Raw genomic sequence first — 20,808 nt, 5'->3', positions numbered from 1 at the left:
TCAGGGTCATCACCAACTTCTGCCTTTCACATAAAACTAGCATCACTGACACTAGGCAGTCTTTTAGGGTCCATTTTACACAGAAACACTAAAGTTTTGAGCACAACACAATAGATGCTGCATCGCAGGCATCATCTGCTTACTGTGAATCGCAAACCCACGAATAACAAGGGTTTACTGTACAGTCACCCATGAATTGAAATCATTTATGGAGAAATAATATATCAATGTCTAATGCTTTGGGTTTACTAGTCTGAATCTCGGGGTTTGTGGTTCAGGAGGAGACGCTACAGGACTTTTGTGGGTGACTGTACATCCAACATAGAGTATTTATCATTTGTTGCCATCATCAATCTCATTCGCATTTCAGTGTCCTACCTGGATTCCTGTTATGTATAGAATATGACTGCAGGTCCTTTATTACCTCCACATGATCCTGTATTCAACTTAATCATAGATTCCAGAAGCAAGAATACTGTACCAGTCTGGAGTAAAAAAATAAAAAATGCATATAATCCAAATATTGTGAATAACTATTTTATTACTCTCTCTTTCCATCTCCTAACTCGAGAATTATCTCCTCTTTCAACCTCAACTCTTCTTCAAGTTCAGTTATACGTAACCGAGCTTCTTCTAATTCAACTTTGCATGTTTTGCTTGATTCTGTTGCTGCCTGTTGAAGGTAAAAAAAAAAAGAGATGTAATCCATAACTCTTGTCATATGAATTGTCACAATGGTGAATTTTCCAGTTCATGAAATACTGTAGTAGGGAGGACGGTTAACATCTCAAAGTAAAAAAACAAAAATTAAAAAGAAAATCAGAATTGCACACAACTTTGATTACTTTCAATTTTCAAGGACAACAATGACAATAAAACTACAGGCAAATTAACAATACAGTAGTTTTAAATTTCAAACAAACTTCTGATAACTTTCAATACACACCAGTCATACAGTTATATTAATCTCAAACAACATGTCAACCTACCTTATGCACAAGTGATGACTTCATATCAGGTGACAAGTAATAACTAGCAGCTAGGAAAATTCTCTCCAGTTCTTTGTGGTAACCCTGCAACATCAGAGACAAATTATTGACACCATTGTCAGTAGTAGACAGAAGTCTTCTAAAGATGACTTTTCCACCCAACTGTGGCTTATTGAGACAATAAATAGCAACACTGCTGCCAATGATCATTTAAGAGAAAGCATCTTTATAAACACATTCAACCCATTCACAGGGGCACCAATCTTATTAAAGGGAGATCAGGGGAGAGAAGATTACTTTTCATATGGAATGATCAGTCCCCAGCACATTCTGCATCACACTCACTCACTCTTTTTATGTTGTTGGGTGGAGGGATATAAAGTCATACAATGTAGCCTGTGTGGTTGCAATTAAAACCACATACAAGTGCCTAAAAAAAAAAACCCTTAGCTGTCCCTATTATTGGAGCAAGTGTTAGGTTAGTCTGTGCTATACAACAGCATCACCAGATATGGATCTGACAAAAGTGGATGGTAGCAAACATGTTTATGCTTAGCAGCATATGAGTAATCTCTATTTTCTATGATGACTGAAGAGTTGAAGTAGTAAATGAAAACTACCATGGAGGTATGGTCGACTGACTCATGGAGATCTTTATTTTCTACAAAAAGATATATCCATATGTCTTCTGAGGGATAGGAGCTTTGGCAGCTCCAGCCACTGTATCCAATACATGATATTGGGAGACTGTTATACACATTAATTGAGCTTGGCAACTGTGAGACATCTACGGGACCTCCCTCGTGATCATGAAAGATCCTGTATAACATTCCAAGCACATGATAAAAAATGAACATCTACATTACATTAAACCTTTTTTGTCAGTAAACCAGTGTGTAGATCCTGTTCTGCATCATCCCACCGTTGGCGAAGCTCAGCAGGGAGCCGTGGATACACCACCAACGCATTCTCCCCACAGACATCAGGAGTTTCAAACTTTGCCAAGTACCTAGAAATATTATTAAAAAATTTAAGTTGGAAGCTGAATTTAAAATATTGTATATAATCCAGCTAAACATTTTAAGTACTGTAAGATAGTTCAAATACCATTTTCTTATTTTTCTTAGTTAAAATCATGAACACTAGGATCACTAACAACAACACAACAGTTTTAACTTCAATAGATAGTTTTCTTATGATACAGAGGGTGTATGAAAGAGTGATTCTGAAACCTACTTTAAGACTGAACATGGATTAGGCAATTCGCATGCTATCAATTTTGTCAATCCAAGAACTAATTAATTAACTTGTTTAATACTTCCCATCATATCTGAGTACTGTATTGGTATCTGAAGAGAAACCTTGGAATATAACATTTACTAATCAAAGATGAAGACAAGTATTTGACCATAATACTAACATACATACTCACCAACCCTCATTTGTCTTCAGTTAAAAACTTTCATGTCATAGGTCACAATCAGTGTTACACAGTCATTGAGATGCCCGATCCAGGCTTAGTCATAAAACAGGATTTAAGGGTCAATCCTTAATTCATAACCTACTGTAATGCCTTACTTGGGCAAATTGCATAAATAAAGCCAGCTAGATACAGAGGATTGATCCTGAAATCATAACTGAGCCTGGATCGACCAATCCTATACTGTATAACTAGGCAAGTCTAAGTGTGAAACCCTCTGGTTCTAAGATCCAGTTTGTTGCCTTGAATCTACAGTAAGAACAGACAAAATTAAAACACTCTTCTTCACTTTCATACCAGATTCCAAAGGAGAAACTTGTCATGAGGTTACCCTAAAACTTGCCATGAGGTTACCCTAAAACTTGCCATGAGGTTACCCTAAAACTTGTCATGAGGTTACCCTAAAACTTGCCATGAGGTTACCCTAAAACTTGTCATGAGGTTATCCTAAGACTTCTCATGAAGTTACCCTAAAACTTGTCATGAGGCTCAAGTTAAATAGAAGATTTGAGGAAATGTTTACCAGATGGTAGTATTTAAAACAGCAGCCATTTGGCAAATCTCTCTAAAACATGTTTGACATTGTGTTAGGAACACATCTGTTAGTAATTGTGAAGGATTAATGTACAGGTATTTACAACCTATGGTGATTGTTGGCATCCAGGACCATGGATTTGGTGGGATTTACTGTGAATTAATTTCTTATTTATTTATCAAAGCTACAATAATAAGGAAATAATACTGTGTATGTCTCACCTGCATTTATCTGGTTCACTGACTGACACTAATTCAGATGATGGTCCACACTGAAGAGTTATCTGTTGTGGAATAACATCAAAACTTTAGTGTTACCACAAACAAAAGACATTAGCTGTTTTTGTTAACATAAAAAAGTGAATAAATGTCATACTATATCTTTAACACTTTGACTTCAATAGGTGTGTCCCCTGGGGATCCTCCCAGATGCAAGAATTGTTCTATTTCCAGGAATGTTGATAAAAATAATACTGTATACCTATAATAATAACTTCCATATCAAATGAAACAAATATTTTTGGCACAATATTACCTTACTAACCTCAATTAGTGCATTTTCAACTACAAACTATGGTTGATTGTTGGTAGAGAATCATGAACAAAATAAATAAAATAAGTTGTATAACATTTGAATAATAATAAAGTACAGAATGTAAAGAAATATAAAATATTCAAAACAAACATACACTGTGGCCATGTGGGTTCTGTAGATATATGGAAGCCCTCAGAGTTTCTGGGGGAATAACTTGGAAAGTGGGAAGTTTAAATGTATGGTGTGCAAATAAAAAAATGCAGATCCTGTGAAAATCAACACCAAAAGAAACACATTTAATAATCCCACATTTCTCTCTCTGATTATGTCTGACCTCTTCTAAAATTCTTTTATTCCAGTTCCTTGTTTAAATAATTATAAGTTTCCCTCTTGTCAGAAACAGATGCATAATTAAAAAGTTCTGTGTCTCACTATTATGCAAAAAGAAAGACCTATACTGTATTACCATACACATTACACAAAATTACAGTACAGCTCCTCCCCGACTTATGACCTACTCGACTTACGACCGCCTCAGTCGTACCAAAATTTTGTCAAATTACGTATTTTCGAGTCCCAATGTCAGTGATTGCGCTGTGTACTAAAAATTTTCGTTTGTAATTCACTTTAAAATGGCTGGTAAGCTTAAAAGTGAGAATTTTGTGGTGCTGAGAAGAAAAAGAGTCACCCATTTTAGATTTTTTATGTATTATTTAAGCATTTTCGACTTACGACCCGGATTTGGGTCCCTAACCCCGTCGTAAGTCGGGGAGGAGCTGGGTATATACCTGTAAATGTAAATACATTCCTATGGAGGAAAAACTTGGACCCAAGATATGATAAACCTACTCTAAAAACAATGCAGTGTTAATGTCATTCAAAATCTTATTTGCGATTTTATTTGATAAGCTTCTATCAAAGAACATTGTACGAAGAAGGATTTTCTATAGCCAGAGGCACCAACCAATCCAATACATCAACACGACTAAAGTTACTGCTCATTTTTTATTCCACTGGACCATGGAGTCTAGATACTTTTTTGCTGACTATATTATTTTTCTATTTATCTAAAACATGAAAAGTGTTCATAAAACAGCACTGTACTTGGGAAACTTCAACATACTCAGTACATTTGCTGATGTTTGGCATCTATGGAGCCTCATTATTATCCCCCCACAGCGAAATACATGCTCAACTTGAGTAGTAGAAGCCGAGCAGTTACAATGATCAGTGCCAGATTGACCAGTGACAGAAACTTGGCCTTGTTCTGCTACCAGAACTAAACTAGAGTCACACCAAAGAAAATTTACCATGACCCAGGAAATCCCTATTTATGGTGAATTAGCAGTCTAGGTAGTGACTTAAGGAGAGATGAGGTATCTCCCCTACCTGCACCCAAAGTTAATCAGTTGACAACTACCAACGGACCTGAAATTAATACGTAAATGAATTTGTGGTCTTGAAAGGTCTAGTGGAAAAATCCGAGACCACTGATGCCCAGAACCCAGACCTGGGAAAATGGTCTCAAGACTTACATCACTGATGCATGATGCCTAACATAGCAAAATAAATTATTAACTTATGGTGTATTGAAGAGGTATAAGGTTGGCTTTCTCGGCCCAGATGTATGTTCATTGCCTTACCTTAACCATGGTTATTTTTTGTTCTCTTATTGTGTGTATCTTCAGTTGACCATTTTTACTTTTCTGAAGGTTACTGTTTATAGATTATGGAAGTGACAAAGTCAGAGAGTTATTCAATCCAAATTGTTGTCTTTTTTAATAATTAAAGTTGCATTGTTTATTATTGATATATGGTTTCATTGTCAATCAATCAATCAAAGTACCGTACTCATATATGAAAGCTGGCAACCACAGTTCTCAACTCTGGAACACATTCTTGACGTATAATGATTTATAATTACATAGTTTAATCAAACACTTGATCCCATTCTTGCACATTTATTCTATAAATTCTGCTGGAAGTTGATCAACCCCACAAGCTTTTATCATTCTTCATTTTGTTCACAATTGCCTCAATGTCTGATTCTGGAATTAGTAGAGAATAGAACAAGTTGGAAGTGAAGTATGGGGTGTAGAAGGTTGTTCATACTTACTCTAGTAAAGAGCCAGCCCATTACCTATGAAGAAGTAATTTTGCATGCTTAGTGACTATCCACTTCCAACCTTCTCATTTAAGATTACAAGATGGTAACTTTATACCCATCCCAGGTATGTGGTAGTGGTTCATTCAAGACCCAACACCATGACCAGGTAACACAAAATCGGATACCAGATGGATTTGTATATTGACTGTGATATGCAATTCAATGGATGTGATTTATTAGATGCCTAATAAAATACTGCAAGAGTGTATAGTGTTCTATCACTTAGCCCTCCAATGAAATTAACTTCAGGATGTCAACACGAGTAGGGAAAGGAAACTGGTGGTCTTATCGCCTTTTCACGCAAGCTTCATACCAAATAATGTTCCCCTTTTTGGAATCTGGTATGATGATAAAGGACATTCTAACTTTTAAGTTACAGGTAGTTCAAATTTTAGATTTCAATGACATGTCCGAGTACCTGGGAACTTGTTTTTAACCCTTTGTGACTACATACAGTTATCCTAGACTGGCAATTAGCTAGAAAATAATCCAATTTATATCATTTGGTAATGGTAAATCTTGTACAGTACTACACACTTGGTTATACTGTAGAGGAAACACAAGAAGTGGATTAAGTTTTCATGGCATTGTTTTTATGGTGATTATCTCCTTAATAAAATCTGTAGTGTATTTTACTCACCTTTGTGGAGCGATGCATACCATTGCCACAAGGACTCCCCTCGATCATGTTCATCATCTTAAATTTACCATCCTCAATTATCCAGTCAGCCCAGACCCTGTCAAATATAAGCATCTCTAAAACTTATCCAGTCAGCAAGTAGATAAAATAAACATTCCTTTTGACATGATATTGTGTTCCTTAGTCCAAAGCTAATACTGTACCCTTGAAAGTTCATTATAACATACTGTACTATATAATACAGTATGTGATATGGAGATACATTAGAGCAGTAAAATTAATTTCCACTAATTTTATGGTTTCTTATGTAATTATGGCACGTGCACGTCCTTCTCACAGCCAACAAGTGCCCTACACTCGTATCCTTTTTATTTTATATTTTCATATTACTGTACAGTGTCAGTATACAGTATTTTCTTTATTCATAAGTCACACTAATACATTAATATGACTTTTCCACAATACAGTATTCTGTGGTTACTTGACACATAACAATGGCATTAGTGCTCAGTCGTGTGAGAGGTGACTGATATATTTTGGTGTGTTAAAAACCTTACAGTTATTGGCCACTTTTATTATTTATGGCTATTTTTACATTATATTACTTGCATATAACACTATTTATGCATCATATTCGGATACACACAGACATGGGCATCTGTTGTGAGGGAGCAAAGGGGGGGAAATGGTGTATGGTCAGGGGATCAGAGATAAGCAGGTGGTTCCTCTGGCACACATGCACATAGACAAAATCTCTGTTATGTCAGTGTGAAGAGGTGACATAAAATTTATAGAAAACATTGGTATATGATTCAGCAAACGAAGGACAACAATGCTTAAGCCATATATGATACAGTAATAAGAAAATACTTAAGTAGTATATAAAATAACCACATACCCAAGAACACCTTTATAAGGCTCATAGTAAGTCTGGATGTCTTCCTGGGTTAGGTTCTGGAAGGGGCAAAACACATACTCGTATCTGTGGGTATAACAAGATTTTGATAATTAGTGACATATGACATACAGGTAGATATAAATTCAGACCCCACCCAAAGTGTCCCCACACAACACAAAAACAACTTAAGTAATATCTCTCAATAAAGGACTTCTAGATACAGGGGGTCCCCAATTTATGAACACCTGCTGATACAAATGAGGTTAAACTTTAAATTTGCAGTACTGTATTTTATTTTATTTACCTGATGACTTATTTTTTACTTTCATTTACTGTATTTTGTCATTCTATTTCTTCTTTTGTCTTAAATTAAGTGAATTCAGATGTATATGAGGACTTAGGCTATGATATACAGTAGTGGGATTTTAAACATTGTTTTGTAAGTACAGTACGTTATGCACATAGTATGTGTTCCGACTTACGTACAAATCAGACTTACGAACGTTCCCAGGAACGGAACCCGTTCATAACCCAGGGACTACCTGTACTGGAAATCTCTAATAACCAAAATTGAAAATGCATTCTGGTGCTTTCCCAGAAATATTTTTCATTTTCTGGTACAGTACCTCTCTGTTGATTTCATAAGTATTTTCCAATTCTGTCTCTCTTAACACATGGCATGTTACATATGTATTCATGCTGCCTGGGTAGTGTTCCCTTACCATGTACTCCACTCATGCACAGTTCCTATTGGCCTGCCATGCCCATGGAGGTTGTGATTAGCTGCCTCAGGCTTCCTTGCTTACCTCAACTAGACTCAGCACAGCTGACAATATTTACAGCATGAAGCCAAACATCACATTGAGCTTATGTAGGTGAGAAAATGATAAACACACTGCAGGTATTATTTCCTATAAGCACAATTTATTAAAAAAAAAAATTACAGGGCACAGGTAATCTTCGATTTATGAAAATTTTTAGCTAAAAAAAAAATTGTCTCATGATTTAATTTATAAGTGCAGTGGTCAAGTGGATACTGCACTCACTCCTGTTCCATGGGTCGGTGGTTTGATCCTAGTTCATCCAGCTGTAAATGGGTACTTAAGTTTACAACTTGGAGAAGTGAATGAGGTCAAGTGCAGTACTGGTCATATTGCTTCCTTGTGTATAAACTGTGCTATATCCACACCATCCCTAATGGACAGTCTTACCTATGAGACCCAATTTAAATTTTCACAGCCATAGCTGAAGGCTGGTATTATTTTGTCATACAGTATAAATTATTACGCAAAGAGTGCACATAATAAATACGGCTGGGAACCTCACTGTGTGTGTGTGTGTGTGTGTGCATGAAGTTCACAACTCCCCTTCAGTAAGTAGCAACATTACTGGTTGAACTGGCAACTATCCAGAGAACAGGGCCCTCGTGACTACTGAGGTTAACGCATGACCAGTAAGGTGGTAATTAACTTCTAATACTGAGGAAGCAGACAAGTGAACTACAGTATATGAGTGAAGACGGTTCATTGCACATGAACAAGTAAACCAAGTGAACATCACTGACTTCATGAGTGCACATTCCTCATTGGACTTTTAAGCTGATATCTGGTTCAAATGGAATCTACCGAACCCTAAATCAATTGGGTAAGAAAGGCCATTAGTAGCATGGAAAGCATACCTACCAATAAAGTACAGTATTGACTGTATAAAACAGGTACAGTGAGGGTGTTTAGGGTTGGGTTCTCTCACATCTCATTACAACAATTCATACATTATAAAGTAAGGGCTTATGTTAGTCAATGAATGCTTAATCCAATAATTTATGCAGTAAGTTCCCCTTTACACTTGTTAACAAAATATATATAAAAACTTTTTTCTGTTTAAGTTGTCAACATGAATAAGTAAAGGTGATGGATAAACTGGATATTTCAAAACACTGGTCATTAAGCTCTTAAGAAAAAATGGAATTACTATGAGTACTACAGGGAGTAATAATCACATTATATAGGAGGTACTCATCATCCATGGCTCATAGGGACCAGAAAATCGCCACATAAAGCAAATCCACTTACAACAGGGAATTTCTGGCCAAAAGAAATACATATACAGTAATGAGAATAGGGTTTGATTGGGAGCATTACTAAATGACTCTCAAAAGGATTATTTTATACCATTTACGGTATCATTTGTACTCGGGGATCTGAAGAGCACGTGAGATGTCTATCACAGTCATCAATTTTCTTCTGACAAATAACATTTAACTTCATGTCCAAGCCATAGCTGCTATGCTTTCTTTTAGGAATGACACTTACTCAATGACTACACTTTGAACTCATGGCTAAAACAATAGCAATGATTTTTCAAGAATGCACACAAAAAACAATAGAAAACTGTGGGAGGTTAGGCAATAATTATGGTGGGGGATGTGTGTCAGTATAGCAGGAAATTTGAATCATTCTCTGTTGAGACTTCTGCATTACACAGATATTATTCCTCATAAGTGTGGGAATTTTTTATGTACCTGTATAGTCCAAGAATAATTTGGTCTCATAAATGTGAAACCACATATATCAAGGATCCCCTGTATATTATATTTTACACTTGGATCATGCTGACAACAGTAGAAAAAAAAATCTTTTAAAGACTAACTTCAAATCTCGATGTTTGAAGCATCTGCCAACCAGGTCCTTCAGATGCCCTGGGCCAGTAAAGTTGGCAGGCTTCATTCTTAGTTGTAGCTTCTCTTCTGCTTTTGAATCCAGCTTTTGTAGGTTACTGTTGAAAAAGACAATACAGAATCATAATACTTACTAACCTTTCTACTTTTATGGCAAAACATTTATACCATAAGTAATATAACACAGTATGAGGAGATAGCTTCTAAAATATGTAATATACAATATAAATCATCAAATACTACCAGAATTAGAGAGACACACTGTATCCTCAATGAGGGATTTGATTGATATTCATACATGGATGACCAAGCTGGGGTGGATCTAGGCATTCTCCAAGGGTGACATGTACATAAGGAAACCTGATCTAAGACTGAGCAGGGACTTCACTTTAAATGTATGAACACTGCTCTAACAGTTTTCTCTTGTCCAGACAGATTTAATTTCATCAAGAGAAATCTAATGTATAAACAAGATTTACATCCACCGGCATAGTACATAAGAATATAAGAATGTAGGAAACTGCTGCGGGTTTATTGGCCAAAACTAGGCAGCCCCGTACAATGTTTCAGATAAATGTTAATACCCTGTACAGTGTTATTAGTTTCACTAATTTAATTAATTGGTAAAACTGCTGTTTCGGACAATACGCCCTAGTAATTGACCAATGTTTTTTTTTGGTGGTTTAGACAATTTTAACAAACTTTTCTTCTATGACGTTTTTGTCGCAAATGACCTAAAATTACCTCTCCTAACCGGATCCCGTGGTATATTTAAATAACTTACGATGGAAACGTCATATAAGAAATGTCTTAAAATTGTCTATACCATCGGAAAACAATACTCGAGACCCATTGACCGAAGCATCAGTTATAACAATTACTTGGTTATCATTCTCACCTATATCCATTACTGGGCAGTTCATTTATGACCTTTAGATTAACCATTTCAGCTCGAGAACTTGACAAAACAATGAGACACATGATAAATAAGATGACTGAGGTATACATTTTGGTTTACGTCAACAATACTTCATACAGCCACCAACTCTTGTGACCCAATAACATCCTTTTAGTAATTTATAAATGGAACTAATATTAAGCCCCTAGTCTAAGCACATAAAACTAAGTCATTAACCAGTCACTCAAACGGCTATTAAAGCTGATAAATGGTGAAATGGTAAATTAAAGTGAGTATAATGAATAAATGGGTAAAATTTATTTCGGGTTTATTAAGAATATAAGAAAAGGAGTGATATTTCATTTAATGTTATATAAAGTTAAATATTTTTAGTTTTAATATATCAGGTAAACTCATTCATTTTAGTGATTATATTGAAATTATATAAGTAATACCTAATATAATAGTTAAGTTACAAAAACTGGTCCACCATTGCTGTTGTTGCCGGGGATGATGGCTTGTCTCAAAGGCCTGTCTTCTCTTCACAGGTCAGTTGTTTAATGTTTAATTCTGTTAGCTTTAATATTGAAGGTTTTACTGTGGTATTAGTTAATTATTTACGACCTCACAGCCGTTGATTTTACATAGAAAACGAATTTAAAAACGCCGCAATTTCACTGTTTTATAGTGAACACTGTCGTAGTTATGGTAAATGTGTTAAAAAGTTTTTATTTAAAAGTTCAAGTTAAGTTAACCTATCCTAACCTAAATTAAAAAGATAACCTAACCTAACCTACCTTAGCATAACTTGACATCCAGCAAATTTTAGGATTTTAAGTTTAGGTTTGGTTGAACTTATGTTTTTCTGGTGTGGTTTTTTTTTATGTGATTTGAATGATTCTGACCTACTTCCAAATAGGTGGATGACCGAAACGATAATTTTACCTTTAGTGGTATATTATTTAACTTGTTGCCACTAAATAATTATCCCGAGTTTTGTATTACCCTGCATTTTAGTTTCGGTCATTGGTTAATCTTAGGAATTTAACCCCCACCAGAAAGTGGGAGTCTGTTATATATGGTCCCTGGGTTCTGTGGCTAGGTTACATTAGGTTTGGGGCTAATACTGACGATTATATTGCCGACGCATTATTTGTTTTGATGTTTGCAGTAGTCGTCGTCAATATTGGCCGGTCAAGGTTAGGTTAGGTAAAGATGAACTTTTAAATTCGTTTTTGATGAAAAGTGAGCAGCAGGAAAGTCGTCAGTAATTACCTAGGTTAGGTTGGATATCTAAATACGGGGATGACCGAAACTAAACCTTTACCAGAATTTTATACTGTACTTGCCATCAGTAATTTTGATAATTCTAAGACACTTCTTGGTCAATTTGTAGTTTTGTCCAACCACAGCTCTCGAGTTGAGCAATGAATTTTTCCAATGGTTTGACAATTTTACAATACGTACTTTTTTTCCAATGACTTTTCCCTGGCAATTGATATATTTATACTGGGGGATCCAGGGGGGGGGGGTGGAACCCCCTGATTAAGAGGTTAGGTTAGGTCAGGTCATTTACAAGGAACCATTATAGAAGAAAAGTGTAACCCATCGGAAAAACACATTGCTCAACTCAAAAGCTGTGGTTGATCGAAACTACAAATTGACCCCTTTCTTTAATAAAATTTATGGCGCAAATCGAATGACTGTGGAGGCCCCGGTTATATTTGGTTGGTTAGGTTAGATTAGTTTCTAAACTATGTTTTTTGATAGTTTTTGACGTGATTTGATCACTGTTTACCTTCATTTTTATAGCAAATTTCTAGATTCAGAGCTGGGAGGGGGGGTGGGACTTGTCTCAGAAACTATTGATTTATGCCAGAATGAAGGTTAAATTCATTCATATCATATCAAAACCAACAGAAAAACATCGTTTCAACTTCGATCTCATTTGGTGGCAGCAAGTGAGAATTTACTGTTTTACTTTTTTTATACAGCACTTTTCGAGTTGAAATTTCAGACATCAGGGAATCCTGTTTTGTTTACAGAAGGTGCTGGTCACAGTCTACCAACCTTCTAGTCATTGTTTATATTTCTGTTTTAAATTTATCGTTATGGCATAAAACGAATCTTTACCCTTTTTAAGGTAATTGTGGAGGAAGCGGTGGTAATTTCTGAGAGCAACTCTACCACCAGAAAGAGCTGTTCGGTTTCCTTAAATTTTTCCACACATGTTCTTATCATTATAGTACCCAACTATTTTAAAAGAGGTGACATTTATTAGAACCAGAGGTAGAACCTGACCTACCTAACCCTTACCCTACTTCCTAGTACTGTACTGTACAATTAAGAAACCTTGTGGTTGATTTATTACATAACGTTAGATTATATTCCAGTGTTGGAAGTACAGTATTTTCTGATTATAGTATTTAGATTATATAATCAGAGGCGAATACTTTTTAATCGCATATTAGAGCATAAAGTGAATGTGTTCAAATATTTCAGAATTTGCATACCGAGACAGTGTGGACAGCGATACATCAGTACAGCTGTAGCACCTCTGTGCATCCAACTCACCCAAGTAGTAGGGTAAGTTGATATGAAATCATATGTAAATATCACATGTCTAAGACTGAAAATTTAAGGAAATTTTTTGGATAACTTCCATTTAGAAATGTATAGTATACAGTATTTCCTCATACAATGTGAATTTGCACTTTCTTTGCCAATTCAATAATTTAGTTTATAATACTGAGGACACTGTCAAAGCCTGGGAAATTGTGGATGCTTTCTGCCATTTTTTAGGATGGGCGGTGGCTTTGTCTATAAAGAGCAAAGCTTTGTCAGTGAGAATAATCTCATTGATGTACTTTTGAATGAAAGTAAAAAACTAATTGATAATAGACTCTTGGACCAGCACTGCTGTTACCTAAGACTTAGAATTTGACCTCCATATTACAGGAAGCGGTGTCTTGAGGTAACCCTTCAGTGCTTGTTAGTTTTCCGAGCAATGTTAAACTAGAATTATCTTGAGTTTGACTATACCTTAAGTTACCTCAGAAGTACAAAAGATGAAAGACTCCCAAATAAGTTTTATTCATGAACACTGTACTGGAAGGATCCAAACACACAGGTAAACAATGAAAATGGTAGAATGACAACATCAGCTGTGCTCTAGAGAAGAGTTTGACCGAGTTGAAGGAGGAAGAAACCTGTAGAGATTGACAAGCCAGGTAGGTACTTGTGAGGAGCATCAGCTGATTACTTTACAATGCTTGATGGTGAATGAGTGCTTATGAAGGTAACAGAGTATGATAAGGTGCATTAATTTGTGATTGTTATACTGTACTATACAGTACAGTACGTACCCCAATTTTTATTGGTACAGTATAGAGACTGTATTATAAATCTAACTTTTTTTTGTTTTTAAGAGCGGAGCCCTTAAAGAAAAAGAAGAAGTTGGATCCACAACTGGTTCGTCAGAAGGAAGAACGTAGGAAAAGAAAAATTGAGAAGGCTATCCGTCGTTTAGAGAAGAATGCAGGTCAGCTAAAACCAGTTGATGAACTTGAAGTCCCACCAGCCATTCTTCAGGAGATGAAGTTAGTGTTTTTACTTTACTTGGGTTATTTGGTTTGGGTAGATTGATACATTTATTATGCCATTTCATTCCCAGGATGTCATTGGCATGAACATCTTTGTACAGTACATGTAATGAAACACCTACTGGAAGGGGGCGCCCCTCCCACTTCTCTGCCAGCTAAAAAAAACAACAACAACTATTGGCTGTTATAAAAAAAAAAAAAATCCATATTTGATGATTCATCAATCAATCCACTGTTGTCTTGAATGGCTGAATTTACACCATCAAAGTTAAAGGGTTATGGAATAAATAAAGATTCACTGCAGTCCAACTTGGGACCCATGTGTTTGGTGGACGTGTGGCTCATGGAGACTGCTCATGCGTCCCACCAGCTACTGCATCCTCCTCACTCAAATTTTTCTTTGATTCACTAGATTCAGTGGTCAAATTTTGAGGAGTCTCCATAATCATGGGAAGATAATCCTTATCTCCTGAATCTGAAATAATGGCCTCAATTTCATCCTGTGTGGGGTGTAGTGCACGAGCGGAAAGGATACATCTTGACTCCACTGTTGTTCAACCAATACTAAGAAAAGTGTGGGTGCAAGGTTTCCACTGCCTGCAGGCAATTGCCAGATAGCTTCACAAAAATGCGTAATAAAAACTAATCTTGGGAAACTAATATTGGGCTCACGAGAATTATTCTGCAACACGTGTGGGATATGTCCATAAAGGTGAGACCCTGTCTATCAGAGGATGACAGATAGATGATTTTACCTGTTTGGTATCCAAGTAATGAAATCTGTCATTAATTTTTTCAGTATTAGTGGTTCATGTACTCCATAACAATGATTTAATATTTACAGGCAGAATCTCGTAAAAATTTTGCAGTAGAAATAAAAGAAACTATTTATTGTATATTGTATAATTGCATTTTTTTATAGTATTCGTAAGAGAGCTGAAATCTCCATCACTGAAGAAACTGAAGAGAGTCAAGCCTCAATATTAAAAGAATGGTCCAACTACAAATATCAACAACATTTGGCAGAAGTCACCTTGATTGAGCGCATTATTGCTTCCAGGGAACGAGCACTACAGGTGTGTAAAAATTCAGAAGTGAGCAAGATGTTTTGTACAAAAATTATTTTTATAACATAGCAGTGACTTATTATTACAGTACAGTACTGTTATTTTTTGTATGCATCCAAGAGAATTTGTACTAAAGATACTGTACAGATCCTCAAAACCAGATTTCAGAAGACCAGAGATTCTCAAAAACTGGTCATTTTCTTCCCTGGACTAGGTCAAATTATTTTCTTGGTAACATTAAATTTTGCTTCCACACTGACACAAACTCGGTTGAACATTTGTTTTACTTCTTAAATAACAAAATAAAGAAAAGGTCATTGCATACACACTTTAGGTAAAATACTGTACATGCAGTACTTTTAATAGTCTTACTGTACAGTATTTAGAAGTTGAGTTTTCCATAAAAGTGAGTTAAATGGGTTTGTTTATATGCCAGAAGCTTCTCCTGAGTTGAAGAACATTGCAAGAAGTAGAGAGTTTGTAAATAATTATTGTCTGATTGAAAAAATAACCCAATACCTTCACTATAATTTATGTGTTTACAGGAACTACGGCAGGAGTCTGAAGATTTATGGCTGGAGGCAATACAGATTGACCAGATGCTACTTCCATTCAGAGTGAAGGGACCTGTTGCAACTCCTCCAATCAAGGATTATAATGTCCCTGATGGAGATTACATTGATAAGACTACTAAATGGGATTAATACTTTTGTGGTGTTAGGTATTTATATTGTTAAATAAAAGTAGCAAAACCTAAGTTTCAAGTGATGAAGGAGAGGATTGAGAACATAAGACTAAATTTTCACTAATGTTTCAGGGTTAAATTATGTAAAATAAAAAGTGAACAATTGTTGTGTTTTTGTTACATGTTATTACAATATTTAAGCAAACACAATTCCAGTGGAATGATTTTATTCATTTGGGGTTTACTAACTGTAGGGATATTATCCCAAATCATGGTTGTCATGAAGAACTGGGATTTAAATAAACAACCAGGATGTGTACTGTATGTATATACTATTTGTATTGCCTCACTTCCCTAATGAGCTCCTTCTGAGGGATGGCCACCATAGAAGAGCCTCCACACTTTACTATCATTTTCTATTTCTTTTGATCTCCTTGTTCTCTCCATAATGAATTGTTCCAACTTTCCTTCCAATTATTTAGTCTGGCTCCCTCTGCCCATTGGTGCCTGACTAATCAGTGACCACCATGACATAGCATGTTCCCAAGTTCTATGAATGCATGCAAAACCTGGTTCACACACCAAAATTACCGAACATCAGTTCTTCGCTGACCTACAAGAATGAATGGTCAAACAGTATTAAACTGTTTCTGCTCTGAAATAATTTCTCACTTTAAAAGCAAACTTTTTTATCCCATTATTGAAATACCAGGATTTAGTTACTGTACTTAGAATTCATTAATAAATGATTGTGGCATTCACCTGTCTGACGAATTGCTGGTTTGTGCCCAGGGTAACCCCAGACCACCCAGTTGTAAATACCTGTAGATACCAAACTTTACAGCTGAGTAAGTGAAGGCAGTTGAGTTCAGTGCTTGACACACTGCCTCCTGTGTGCAGATTGGACTGTTGTCTTGTACTAAGCAGAATAGTGCTGGTTCAGGGAATACATAGTAAGTGTCATCAATGAAGATAACAGGATCTCCAAAATTCTGGACAGTACTGTATACCTTTCCCTAGTGAACTGGCCCACCATACATCGGCCAACTTCCCGACACCACTGGATGCATTTATCTCAAGCGGCCCACACACACATTCAATAATATTGACTCGATATATGATATTGACAATATTATTGATCGTGTATGGGTGATATTGAAGGTTTGCACAATATATTGAGGAAATAAAAATTGGTTTGATATTTATTGACAGGTTCTCATGTTAGGTTCCACAAAAAAGGACAGGAGGTTCATCTTGTAATGTATACGTACAGCTTTATTGTGAACTCCTTGCACTGTGGAAGATGTCATTATTATCAATGCCCATTGTTATACAAATTTACTTGGTCATTTATCTTAGTGAATTATTAATGTGATGTGTGCAACACCTATACATTTCCATAATGTATGCATCCTTAAAATAACTTTTTTATTTAAGCAATATTTGTATCCTTACCTGTATATAATCTTTGAGACAGTATTATATTTCACAGGTTTCTATTACAATTTGGCCTATTGATTATGGTGATGTAGCACTTATGAATTTCAGGTCCTCATATGTGTTCCCTGTGGCCAAGTATCGTAACGTAATTGATAGCCGCTGACGTGCTGAAACAGCTTCTCGCATCACAGTACGTATTTCTTTTATCAATGAGTGGGGTAACCATCTTCAGTAAGTCCTCTAAACATTCTCCATCCATTCTCAGAAAATTCTTGAAGTCATTTGGCTCACTTAAGTGCAGTTCCGACAGGAGATTCTCTGTGTAGTGATGTCGCTTCAGCCAGTTCTTCATCCAGCATTTCCTTTTGTGCCTTGTTTTCTTTTTCTTGCCCAGAGAAATTGCCAGAGCAAGAGCTACACAGGCATCACTGTCAATATTCAAGGTCAGTGAACTGGACCTTCACAGGATGATGACAAGAGCACAACTGAACATTGCACAATATTATTGAGTTGTTTGTGGTTGGCGGATTTTGACAAAATATTGCTGTCAATATACAGTCAATATTATTGAACGTGTGTGGATCGCTTTAGAAGCATCTAAACTATTGTTTACAAAGAAAAAATCTTGAAATTCGGTTGGTGGTAACAAATGCAAAAATAGCTTAGAATTTGTCTAGTACAACAGTTTTCTGATATTCAACTCATGATATCTCGGTTATGGGTAAAATGCGAGAAAAGTGTCATAGAAGAAAATTGGCTTGTTTTTGTCAGATCTTATTAAATAAAACAAAAAGCCACCATTTCTCGCCACCGTTTAGAATTTTCTAATAGTTTAACGATTTTCAACTTCCGATATCTCAGATTAAACAGATTCCATTAAGGAAACGAAAAACTTGTTCATAAACATAAATATGAACGCTTGTGTTATGGTGATAGGCCTACTGATACATGAATTACAAATGCAATAATTAACACCCGATTTTTATTTTGGTAAAAACCAAAAGACTTGCTAGTTAGTCAGCCAAAAGTAAAATTTACACTGGTCATATAAGATGACAATAAAAATACGTATTTGCAACAGGATATATTTGTGTTTCTTCACCTAAAGAATGAATTGTTTGGTTAGTAACCGGCACATCACGACGACTACAGGTATACGTTTTTTTTTTCGTTTTGTATGTCCTAGTTATAGTAAGGTGTATTTCCATCTTCCTGTTTATTTCTTGAAATACCATTAACTGATTTCGTTTTCGGCCTACTTTTCAGTTTTGGTTTTTGTCAACTTAACTTTTGAATATAATTAAGCACTCACAGCTGAAAACAATAGTGTTTGGATAAATTTTCCCTTTACATATGTTAAGTAAATTGTACCGGAATGTACCAGTTTTATTTAAAATATACAGAAAAATTTGAAAGGCAGAAATGTAAAAAAAATTATCAAAATAGTATACAGTAATCGTACCCTTTATTATGCAGTGGTGCCATACACGAGAACAAAATTCTCAGATAAAAAAATACAATTTTGTATTTTGCATTTTAGATCTTGCGATATATACTGTATAAAGCACCAATATGTTATTTTTAGCATTATTATAGTTATAGATATAATAGATTTCAGTACAGTATTTCTATGAGCAATATGAATTGGTATACCTGTACCGTCTAGCACCTACTCTAGTTGGGGCGTGGGAACAGGATTGATACAAGACCAATACAGTACTAAATATTGTCTCGCCAGCCCCACGTAATGATATAATGTAATCATTGAGAGGAGACGGGGGTCACATTGTAGGGTGTCTGTTCTATTGACATCTACTCACAGATGGTCTGGAAGAGGCTCACGCCTGTAACAGTAACTCCAGCTCAATAGCCTCGTCTCTACTCAGACGGTGTCTTTTGTGTGATCCTTAGTGGAAGAAAAAGGTGCCCACGGGCTATTTTTTTTAGTTATGTTTCCTTCTTAATTTCTATTTATCTCGGCAAAAATTCCCCATATGAGTAATTAGATCTCCAATATAGGTAATTATATTTGCCTCATTTTCTGGGATTCCGATTATGTTTATGATCTAGCAAACTTGACTGTGTTTAATTTCGTCTTTTAGCTAATTTTGGGGCCTATAGTGATGGTCACCTCATGTTTCACCCTACCAGAATGTTGGAGTTGTGTTATACACTCCAAGCACTGCTGTAGTGTGATATAAGCTTATAAATTTATTAGTTTCTATCGCAAGGTGTATTTTAATAAGCCGCCGCTTCCTAAACGCACCTGCTCCATGTTTACATCAGAAGGGGAACCAGTTTACAACTCCTGTTTGACTTCTCATAGTACACGTACAACGGTACAAACACCATTCCACTACCTCCATGTTTATATATTATACTATTCAAATGATACAAGTTATGAAGTTAGGCATACAAGTTTTATAAAAAAATGCTAAAGCGAAGATGTTCACTAAATGACACTAATATTTATTCACTGCTCTTGAGCACAACTAAAGCTAAGAAATTCGAATTTAATTGTTTATTTCTGCAAATTTAGCACTCATGCATTCATATACATTATACTGCATAATCATAAATGTTTCGTTTACTTACATTCATATTCACTAACTTATCAATAAAAAAAATCATGCATGACTTGTTTCAAAATGCCTTACATATTTTGTATCTACACAAGACGTTTCAACTCACATATCAAGTTAAACTAACTCGTCCACCTATTTGACAAGCATACAATTTAGTAAAGTTGTATACCAAAGACATCATTCGAGTACTAACTTGTAGCGACTTCGTATATGTTTAGGCAAAATTACAAAATTCCTTGGATGCAACATCGTGTGTATAACGGTAACTTATTCTGTACGATCGCAAATTTCATTACATTTGCTGAAAACCACAATACGCGATGGATATCATTGTTAAAAACAATGAATAAAGAAGGTGGTGGTGGAGAAGGTGCCATAGGTCCGCACCGTCTGCTGTCTGGTCCTCAACTGAAAATGGGATCGAGACACAGAGTTCCAATATTCCTAAGTAGTATTTTCATATTTATTGTGCCGTACAATACATGACGGTTTAGTTTTATTTAACGGATCTTATTGATAGTTCTAAAACTTTAGTTTTTATAAATTAAAAAGCAGAAACGATAAAGATTATATCTTGTTGTAGTTTTTAGTAAAGTTCAATGTTGGAGAAA

At 35.6% G+C, this 20,808-nt stretch overlaps 2 protein-coding genes across 4 annotated transcripts; one reads left to right on the top strand and one right to left on the bottom strand.

Moving 5' to 3' along the window:
* Positions 1-512: 512 nt before the first annotated feature.
* LOC121859971 (N-acetylglucosamine-1-phosphotransferase subunit gamma-like) lies at positions 513-20,543 on the bottom strand. Of its 3 annotated transcripts, none has more exons than XM_042356952.1 (8): positions 20,494-20,543; positions 9,893-10,018; positions 7,244-7,327; positions 6,346-6,442; positions 3,226-3,287; positions 1,863-1,998; positions 990-1,073; positions 513-673 (listed from the first exon to the last, which is right to left on the bottom strand). In XM_042356952.1, the coding sequence occupies exons 1-8, from the start codon at positions 20,526-20,528 to the stop codon at positions 542-544; spliced, it is 756 nt and encodes a 251-aa protein (XP_042212886.1). In that variant the 5' UTR covers positions 20,529-20,543; the 3' UTR covers positions 513-541. The 3 variants fall into 3 exon arrangements, with proteins under 3 accessions (XP_042212886.1, XP_042212884.1, XP_042212883.1); XM_042356950.1 differs by lacking the exon at positions 20,494-20,543 and adding an exon at positions 20,391-20,484; XM_042356949.1 differs by lacking the exon at positions 20,494-20,543 and adding an exon at positions 10,819-10,984.
* Positions 11,244-16,336, top strand: LOC121859972 (39S ribosomal protein L40, mitochondrial-like). Its single transcript, XM_042356953.1, has 5 exons — positions 11,244-11,366; positions 13,321-13,404; positions 14,247-14,417; positions 15,343-15,496; positions 16,033-16,336. The coding sequence occupies exons 1-5, from the start codon at positions 11,329-11,331 to the stop codon at positions 16,189-16,191; spliced, it is 606 nt and encodes a 201-aa protein (XP_042212887.1). The 5' UTR covers positions 11,244-11,328; the 3' UTR covers positions 16,192-16,336.
* Positions 20,544-20,808: the final 265 nt, after the last annotated feature.

This window comes from Homarus americanus, unplaced genomic scaffold, assembly GCF_018991925.1.
Source record: "Homarus americanus isolate GMGI-L3 unplaced genomic scaffold, GMGI_Hamer_2.0 scaffold38393, whole genome shotgun sequence".
In the NCBI taxonomy this organism is placed as follows: domain Eukaryota; kingdom Metazoa; phylum Arthropoda; class Malacostraca; order Decapoda; family Nephropidae; genus Homarus; species Homarus americanus.
Note: the sequence above shows the minus strand (reverse complement) of the source record. Positions and strands in the feature narration are given on the sequence as shown.

Bases quoted from the DNA above. Each gene is read 5' to 3' on its own strand.
- LOC121859971 (XM_042356949.1), bottom strand. From the start codon at position 10,928: ATGTATACCTCAGTCATCTTATTTATCATGTGTCTCATTGTTTTGTCA. The intron at 6,443-7,243 runs GTATGTGGTTAT...TATATTTGACAG, and splicing joins CCTTATAAAGGTGTTCTTGG to GGTCTGGGCTGACTGGATAA. The intron at 674-989 runs GTAGGTTGACAT...TACCTTCAACAG, and splicing joins AGTCATCACTTGTGCATAAG to GCAGCAACAGAATCAAGCAA.
- LOC121859972 (XM_042356953.1), top strand. From the start codon at position 11,329: ATGATGGCTTGTCTCAAAGGCCTGTCTTCTCTTCACAG. The intron at 11,367-13,320 runs GTCAGTTGTTTA...CAAATATTTCAG, and splicing joins GGCCTGTCTTCTCTTCACAG to AATTTGCATACCGAGACAGT. The intron at 15,497-16,032 runs GTGTGTAAAAAT...ATGTGTTTACAG, and splicing joins CCAGGGAACGAGCACTACAG to GAACTACGGCAGGAGTCTGA.